The sequence below is a fragment of the Ictidomys tridecemlineatus genome, chromosome 1, assembly GCF_052094955.1.
Source record: "Ictidomys tridecemlineatus isolate mIctTri1 chromosome 1, mIctTri1.hap1, whole genome shotgun sequence".
NCBI lineage: Eukaryota > Metazoa > Chordata > Mammalia > Rodentia > Sciuridae > Ictidomys > Ictidomys tridecemlineatus.
This window is the reverse complement of record NC_135477.1, coordinates 254,721,695-254,730,476: the sequence shown is the minus strand read 5'-3', so window position 1 is coordinate 254,730,476 and position 8,782 is coordinate 254,721,695. Positions and strand designations below refer to the sequence as shown.

Sequence of the window (8,782 nt, the reverse complement as noted above, 5' to 3'; positions counted from 1 at the left end):
TTGGCTCTGCCCACGCAACCCAGCCAATCGGCCTCAGGAGCAGGAGGATTGTGGGAGGTTGAGAGGCTGGTGTGGGGGAGAGAGGCTTGTGGAAGCCGGTGGTGGCAGTTGGGCTCTGAGGGTTTTTCCCTGGAGCTGTTTTGTTTGGCGTTTGTAGTTCTAAAAATAAAGTTAGTTTCTTTTTGACAAGTGGCTCCTGATTTGTGCCAAGCCAGACTTCGGCAGTGGCAGAGCCGGAGGAACCTGTTGAGAACCTCAAAGGCTCCAGCCTTTGAGATTCGGAGCGGAAGGTGGGCTCAGGAAAATGAAGTGTCAGCTCCTGGAGCCAGGTCCCAGCATCACTGCCCAAGCCAAGTCTGCCTCTGAGTTCCTGTTCTTTTTTTTTTTTTTTTTTTTTCTGAAGCCCAACTCCAAGGCCTAAATCCTTTTCCTTTCTTTGAGCTTAGACTACCTCTGTCCACTCTTGGAAGAAAGCTGCCCGGGTTTCCCTGGCAGGTTCCTCAGCCCCCCAAAGGCGAGTGGGGAGGCCTTTCTCATTTTGATGAGCTTTGTTTCTTTGGCCATCAGGAGAGCCCAGGAGGTAACAGAACGGATACATATGCTGTGTGTTTTTCTTCTTTACTTTCTATAGATCTCTCTATATTTTGGCTATGAACCACCAACTTTTAAAAGGCAGCACAATAAGTTTTTCCAACATTTAATATTTTTGTTCCATTTGACTTTTTTTTAGAAAAAAATTTTTTTTTTCCACTTCACTTGCTTTTTTAGTTGCTAGCATGGAAACCAACTCTTGGAAAGCTCAATCAACAATGACAAAAACAACAGCAGCAAAGGAATGTGTGAGATGTAGATACTTCAAGAGATCTGCTTTAAATTCATGGTCAGGATCCCCTCCAAGCAAGAATCTCCAGTGGAATTTGGTTACATCATTCTAGAACAGTGTGAGACAAGTCCAATGTTTGCACTGAGATCTTCCTGTCTAAGACCAAGGTAGCATGCTCCAGTCTCTTTCCCTGAGGAGAATTTTCATGTATACCTTAAGTTTCTTCTTGATATTCTAGAAACATATATTTGAATAACAGCAATGAACAAAATATTATAGTTCAAGAAACTCAAGCCACTCAAGGTGGGCCGTTCTTCTAAGGAAACACCTGGGAAAAGGTGCCTTTGTGTACATCAGAGAAAATGCTAGAAATACCCTAAAGATCAAGAGTAGGAGGTTGGCCTGGTGTGGTGGGACACCAGAGACTCAGGAGGCTGGGGGCAGGAGGATGGCAAGTTGGAGGCCGGCCTGACTTTAAGATAAAAAATAGAGGGCTAAGGATACAGCTCAGTAGCAGAGCTTTCCTAGATTCAATCCTAGTACGAGGGTGTGGGGGACTAGGAGATTGGTGAAACAATTAATGAATACCCAAAATTAACACATTCAGAATTGGAGCTATCACTGCAGCTTATAGCTGGTGTAGTCATAATCAGAAGCTCCTTTGTTTGATACCACAGTTTGCTCTTTACCCCAAGCAAAGCAGCCTTCCCTACCACAAAATAAAAAGCATTTCTCATTCATTTCATGTGGGCTGCTTCTCCTGGTGAATAAGCCAACAATTTGGAGAAGCAGCTCCCGCAGAGCAACTTGTACCATCAGGCGAAGGGATGCTTTCTTTTTAATAATAATGAAATTTAACACTTATAGTGTGCTCAGTTCCAAAAGGTGCAAAGGCTTAAATCCATTGTCATTCAAACTTCCATTCAGTCCCTGGAGGTGGTGACTGCTAATTTTATGAACGTGGGGCGCTTGGGTTTACATTCATCTTCTAAATAAGGTGGGGACGGCACTATAGGTACCTTCTGTTTTCATCTTTAAAAAGATGTACACTGCTTGCAATTTTAAAAGGCCTGACACAGAAAGGTAACCAAACTAGTGCTGATTTTTTTTTTCATGGCCCAAAAGAAATTATTCATCTGAAGGAATTGTGTAATGTATATCTTTGAAAATCATAAGTTAAAACAATCTGGGAGAATTTAACACAATTCCTTGAAATGTTATGGATTGCAAAGTTAGCCTGAGTTGGAAGTTCTAAGCTATTTTCTCTTCCTATGTAGGTTTTGTACACATAGTATATACATGTTGGCTTTACAAAAATACTTGTTTTTCAGCTGTCTTCCAGAAAGGTTGAGAATATTTTGTCTTTGTGGTAAAGTGGAGTTTATTTTTAAAAGATGGGGTGGGGGTGGGGACCCATCTGGGCTAGTTCTTTGCCAGGGACTTGTTACTCTTTTCCTTTTACCCTTCTGTAGTGCTGGGACAGAATCTAGAGCCCTGACAGGCTAGGTAAGCACTTTACCACTGAGCTGCACCCCTACCCCCTGCTCTTGTTTATCTTTAAGTGAAAACCATTCCAGTATTGTTTGGACTCATATTTCTAAGAAAGGAAAGAAAGAAGTGGTAAACACTGAACACAGCCTTAATTCCCTCGATTAGTGGCATGGGTGATAAGGAGCAACTTGCTTTAGAGTGCCCCAAAAGTATATGCGGGCAGGGCGCCCTGTCCTTCAGCGTTCTTATTTTAACCAAACCGGACCTCCAGGCGGGAGAGGGCAGTTCAATTTGTAAGTCCCCTGGCTGCTTTTTAACAGGCCTTTGGAAAGGCTAACACAAGAACTGTCGACCTTGAAAGGGGAAATTCTCAGTGAGAATTTATGCATCTGTAGCTAGTTACAGAAAAAGGTAAAAAGTAAACCATTATCTGGGGTGTTTTTGGCTTCAGAAAGAAATCCCCAAGTAAGAGCGAAGCCGGTGAGGCCAGGTTCTCTGCCAACTCCGGGTGCCTTCAGGTGCGGACTCTTCACCAGAAATCGCTGCTTCGGTCCCACCGCCCTTCCTGGCCAGGTTCTGGGGCAGAGGTCGTTCCAGCTCATCTGGCGACACTGGAAGACACTGGGTGACCACAACAGTGTGTCGGGCCCAGCGCAGTGTGGCAGTAGGGGTCCAAGGGCCTCAGAGTTCGAGTCTCTCTGGGGCCCATATCGCTAACCGGGGATTTTGGACCAAGTTGCCCACCGGTGCCCCTCGGCTTGCCCGGCTGCGCCTGGGGTCCCCACGCCTCGTCTCCAGTGGTTGCATCCGCACTGTGTCGTTCCTCTTTGGACGAAGGTCTCCCACGAGTTGGCACCTGGTGGACCCACGAAGATAGGCGCAAAAGAAGGAAGGAAAGGAGGTGGGTGGGCGGAGTGGAGGTTATGGTCTCCGGGTCGGTCCCGTGACCCATGGCACTGCTTGTCAGGGCAATGACCCAGGGTTCGGGAGGTCCTCACCAGGCGCCTACACGCTCCGTCTCTTCCACTAGAAGACGAGTCACGACGCATCTACCTCCCCAAAGCGAGGGGCTCTCTGGCAACCGTCCCATGCTCTTCCTCCTCAACCCGCACCGAGACACTGAGAGGCCAGGCTCGGCCTGGGGGGTAAGGTCGGGACCCCTGGTCGACCGCCCTGGCCTGCGGCCCTTCTCTCAGCTCTTTAGGGCCCAATCACTGGTTTCCAGGGTTGATCTGTCACAGCTCTGTAGATCCCACCCCACGTGACATTGCCCAGAGGCGGGGAGCGTGGGGTCCCTCCTGGCTCGGTTCGGTTGCAGATCCTTTCCACCTAGATGCTCCCCCCAAGTTCCTAACACCCCCCTACTCCCCAGGATTGCTCTTTTCCGACCCACCGGCAAGCCGTGGCTGGCCCGGTTCTGCGTGACTTGCGGTCTCTGTCAAGCCCTCCATCCCTCCGGGGTGAGGCTCGCCCACGGCAGCGACAAGCCCCCAGTTCAGAGGGGCAGCACCGGCTGGGCACTGTTCTCCCCACCGGCCCGGGACCTCCGGGAACGGCTTCTTTCGCTCGTGCACCCCAACTCCGCGAGCGGTGCGCCCGGGGATTCCCCGGCCTTAGGCGGCCACGGCCGGGGCAGACTTGGTCCCGACTCTGGGCTCCCGAAGGTGACGAAACGGGCTCCGAGCTTCGTCAGCGGCGAGAGAAAAATGCCCCCACTCGGGCCCCGGGGCCTGGAGCCCTCGGCGGGGGCGAGTCCCAGGGGCTGGTGGTTTTCCAAGTTGGAAGCGGGCTCGGCCCTCAGCGTGCCCTGACCCCACCTCCGCCCCTGTCCCCAGGGGGCCGGTAGAGGGCGGGGCGGGGCCGCTCGTCGCCCCGGACGCTGGCTTTCGCCTTCTGTAGTTACTGCCTCGGATTCTCCCGCGCGCGCCCTTCTCGTCTCCGGGCAAAGCCGCTGGGTGACGGTCCCCGCGGTCCGGCGAGGCCCGGGCTCGCTCTGAACTCTTGCCAGGGACGCGCCCCGCCCGCCCGCGCTGCGGAGCCTCTACCCCGCCCGCAGCCGCCCGCGCCGCGCTCGGAAACCCCCGCGGCTCCTCCCACCCCCAGGGGCTTTTCTCCAGTCTCCAGTGACTTCTCCGGAGCGCAGCCGCCTGGCGCTTGTTTCCGCCGGGCTGGAGCGCTCGGGCCACTGCTTTTCTGAGGACGCACGGGGCGAGGAACGGTGACCTCGGTACGCGTCCCGCGTCCGCGTTTTCCGGCCCGCGCGGGGACCCCCGGCCCGCGCCCCGGCCGCCAGCATGGTGCTGCTGGCCGGGCCCGGGCCGGAGGGCGGCGGGGCGCGCTGCTTGTCCCCGCAGCCGCCGACCGCACCCCGGGGCGCGGAGACCGGGGACGACCCAGCGGACTACGAGGAATACGAGGACTTCTCGAGTCTGGCCGACACCCGCAGCATCGCTTCCGACGATTCCTTCTACCCTCCTGAAGGCGAGGACGAGTGCAGCGAGGTGAGCTCGGACAGCGTCTCAGAGGGCTTCCCGGAGGCAGCGACCTTCCTGCGCGCCGCCTGCGCCAACGACGTGGGGCTGCTGCAGGCGCTGGTGCGGCGGGGCCCGCGCGTCGAGGAGGTGCAGGAGACCGACCGCAACGGCCGGGTAAGCGGGCGTCCCCGCAGGGCTGTGCTCTCTTCGCTCGGTACCCTCTTTCGCCCCGGCACTGCCCAGATCCAGGCCCAGGCCGGCCCCGCGGTTACCCCGGCCAGAGCGCCTTTTGCTCTCGGTCCGCGCTCGCGGCTGGTGCTGGGCGGGTTCGCTCTGCCGAAAGTGCCTCGCGACGGGAGACGCCGTCACCCCGCTTCCCAGGGCATCCACCGCCCGACACCGCCCCGTGCTCCCTGAATTGGCCCTGGAGGCCGGCGCTGGAGTCTTGTGGGGCCTCTTCAGCCTTTTCCCCATCTGATCGCTACCTTTCCTCGGGAACCTGGTAGGCGACCCCGAGCCCTCGCCTGCAGGGGACAACCCTTCCTGACCAGCGCCCCGTTTGCCCTCTCTGCCCTCTCTCTGGTCTTGCCCCAAAACTCTGCTCTCAGGTCCGTTCCTCCCGGGGCCACCAGGATTTGGAAGCGACAGTTCCTTTCTTTACACAGACATACTATTCTTTCCTACCGCTGTTCCTAGTGGCCCGCGCAGCCCCCTGCCAGTATGATCTGTCGCCTGGTCACCGCCAGGAGCCAAGGCCCAGCAGCCCCCACTTCTGGCTAGACAGGGCCCTAGGGGAGCAGCCACGCACACCTGGATCAGGCAGGTGGGGTTGGACCGTAGGAGGCACAGAGTACCCGTTAATTATGCCAAGGTGTTGAAATCCACAAATGTTCAGAAAAAAGTTGGCTTGAGACGACAGGAGAAGGGCTGGCTGTGGAACAGAAGCCACCCAACACTTCCACCGAGAAACTGCAGGGTGACCATCCTGGTCATGTCCCCATTAACCTCTCTCTGCTGGGTGGACAAATAGCAGTGTGTTCTCACCTGATTTTCATATCCCCAGACTAGCAAAGCAGGGGTGCAGGTGCCTCTGGGAGCCTGCAACTGACAGAAAATATGCGATTTGATTTTGGGACCCAGGTGACCGTTGCTTTGGCCTATGTTGGGGCACAGGGTGCAAGGTGGTTGGCCCCTTTGTGGTCTGGATGGGCTTTACAAACATGGGAAGCAGCGAGTGTCACTTTTGTTTGTGCTGATTTGACACAACAGTCGTCAGGCGGGGAGAACTAAGGAGGGGACCCAAGGTGGGTTCCCAAGGCCAGCACCACCCCAGTGGCCTGTAGTCGTGTCACTATTTGGCACTGGAGGGGGATGCTGCAGCCTCCCCCTTCTTCTCCAGGTAGCTGTGAGTCCCTCCTGAGGCTCAGGTGGCAGTTTTTCTGGCTCTACTTTCAGTTTAACCTAGTGGAAGTTCCCAGCTCAGATGCTCATCTCCCCTCCCTGAATCCAGTGCCATGGCCAGCTTTAAAGGAACCTCAGGAAGGTCACAGGTCCTCTCTCTGTGGTCCCACTGGGCTCAGCCTCCGCTCTTAGCTGCCACAGGGCTCAGCTTTACTAGGTCTCCTTTAATGACAAAAAAAAAAAAAGTTTGAAAACAGCTGAGAAAAGTGACAAGAATGTAAACAGGTCCTGGGGGCTTAGGCTAGACAGAGAGTCCTGGGACCCCTTTGAAAGCCCCTTCTCAGGGAGTGTAGGGGTGGGGAGGGGGGCTCCAGCATCTCTGCCTCAGTTTCTTCCCCTGTAAATAGGGTTACCGACGGCAGGTGCCCCCTGGGTTGAAAGCACAAGACCTCATCCTGCTCATGGAGCTCCGAGAAGCGGACACGAGGCCGTGAGGGGCTTGTCCCGTTTCTCCCCCCCCCCACCTTTGCTCACCTTCCAGCTTGGCCTTGTGTTTTGCCGGGTGAAAGCTGTCTCTGCTTTTCTTTTCTCTGGACTGTGCAGGTGGAAACTCATCACGCTTGTTTCTTTGCTTTGAGTCTCCTCTGTACCCCATCCAAGGTCAGGGCCCTGGGCTCCTTAATCTCCCATCAGAAGGAGCAGGGCCCTGTGCTGTGCTGTCCAGGGGACAAGGCAGGGGCTTCCCTTCTCCACACTGGCTTCGTGATGCTGCGGGTTACACAGCCTCTGTCTCCCTGAGAAGCTGCTGAAAGGATCCAGTGTGGCAAGGTCCAATGCCCAGACCCATGGAAGATGGGCAGAGCCACGGCAGAAGTGTTCACTGAGACCGACTGGGTGCAGGGGTACTTCAGGAGGCTCGGGTGAATCCAGCAGCCCCTGCCTGTGAGCATCTTGGCACAGTAGGGAGAGAGGAACTTGAGAGGGAGCCAGAGCTTCCCGTAGAGGCTGGGTATGAGATGGGCCTCCAGAGACATGCAGGGTGAGGACAGTCCTGAAGGCCCCGTGAGAGCTGAAGGGGGCATGGACCAGGGGACGGAGGACATTCTAGTCGGGCAGGTGAGCTGAGGGGGTGGTGGCAGCTGCAGCGTGGTTGGTCCTGGGTGGTGTGAGAGGAGGGGATGTGGAAAGCAAGGCCAGAGAGGCTCTCCTGACCAGGTTGAGTGGGGCGTGGTCGTGCAGGCCTATAATCCCAGGGACTTGGGGGACCCCAAGTTCAAGGCCAGTCCTGGCAACTTAGTGATGGGCTGGAGACAGAACTCCGTGGTAGAGTTCTTCCCCGGCTTGTACAAGGCCCTGGGTTCAATCTCCAGCCCTGGAAATAAGAAGAAAAAACAGGGAATTGGGAAGCAAACCGGTTTAGCATGTCAGTGGCCCAATGTGGGGCTGTGGTGTCACATGGCTTGCCCCCTTAGGGCCTGCAGGTTTCCGTTTCAAGAGTTCCATCTTTGGGAGTCCTTTTCCGTTTTCCCCCACCTAAGCCAACAAGGCCCGGGAGGTAGTTACAGGCAATCCAGGTGCAGACAGTGAGGGCTGAGACTCGAGATGGGATGGTGAGTTGACAGAGCAGGTGACACTGGAGCAAAGGACAGAGAAAGTCTCTGAAAAAGAGCCTTGAGGTAGACGGAAGTGGCAGTGCAAAGGCCCTGAGGGAGAAACCTCGCTGTGGCCTGGTCTGCGAGTTCATCAGGAGTAGTGACCCCGAGAGCTTGGTGAGTAGAGGGGTCATCGCATTAATGGCAGAGGGACAGCGTCAAAGAGCCAGCTTCCCGGGGGGTGCGTGGGGGGTTTCTAAAGGCTTCTCCACTTCTTTGCTGGTGTGTTGAGTGGTGCTCTGCCTGTGCCAACAGGCATTCCATTAGGCTCGGGCGACCGAGGATCAGATGTGTTTGTTTAAGAAGATGTGTACTTTCCTGCCTCCTGACATGAGTAGGATACGGGATGTGGCTCGGCACACTGTTTTCCTTGTAGAATATTTATTGCTCTAAAAGGATTGTGTGGTTTAATATGCAGCAAGTGGATGGGTGTCAGGTGATTCGCTGACAGCGTGCAGTGCGGCTCCCGCCCTCGTCAGGGCTTAGGATTATCCTGTTGCCTCTGACGTGGGGACAGTGGAAGTGGCCATAATTCTTTTTCTTAATTCTTGTCCTCCTTGTATTACCGCTCGAGAGTCTCGGCTTGGTGGCCCCTTAGGTGGCAACGAAAATGAAGGAAGTGCTGTGCTGTTTTAATTGTCACAGAAGGACACTTTGCATGGCAGGCAGCTCCTGAACCAAATTAGGCCCAATCATGCTGACTTTAAAACAGTGCACTGCTCTCTGGGTGGCGTTCGGTGCCTGCAGGTTTAAATGACAGGCCCTTAGTCCCTTCGGTTCTATTAGCAGAGCAAAGCCAGACACCCAGGATGGGCGTCTCCTTTCCTCGGGGGCTTCCATTCGAGTTCTGCAGATTCATAGCTGTGATCAGATTTTATCTTGAAATATACTTGAGAAATTTGTCTCGATGTCATTCATCGTTCGAGTGCTCCAAACAGATT

The 8,782-nt window shown here is 55.0% G+C and overlaps 1 protein-coding gene and 1 long non-coding RNA gene across 26 annotated transcripts in view; one reads left to right on the top strand and one right to left on the bottom strand.

Annotated features, from left to right (window-relative positions):
- Positions 1–373: 373 nt before the first annotated feature.
- Positions 374–8,263, bottom strand: LOC144365670 (uncharacterized). The gene is made up of 2 exons (XR_013424405.1): positions 6,724–8,263; positions 374–6,411 (listed from the first exon to the last, which is right to left on the bottom strand). It is a non-coding gene; the product is annotated as an uncharacterized LOC144365670 (long non-coding RNA).
- The window catches only part of Ankrd33b (ankyrin repeat domain 33B), a 255,262-nt gene continuing 249,281 nt past the window's right edge, over positions 2,802–8,782 (top strand). For 13 of the 25 annotated variants that reach the window (XR_013424365.1, XR_013424376.1, XR_013424379.1 and 10 more), the window contains exon 1: positions 2,819–4,962. Coding sequence is in view for 6 of the 25 variants with exons in the window: in XM_078018196.1 (XP_077874322.1) it covers positions 4,609–4,962 (354 nt within the window). In the remaining 19 variants the exon portion in view is untranslated. Of the gene's footprint in view, positions 4,963–8,782 lie in introns of all 25 variants that reach the window. The other 12 variants (XR_013424401.1, XR_013424402.1, XM_078018146.1 and 9 more) reach the window with 11 other exon arrangements.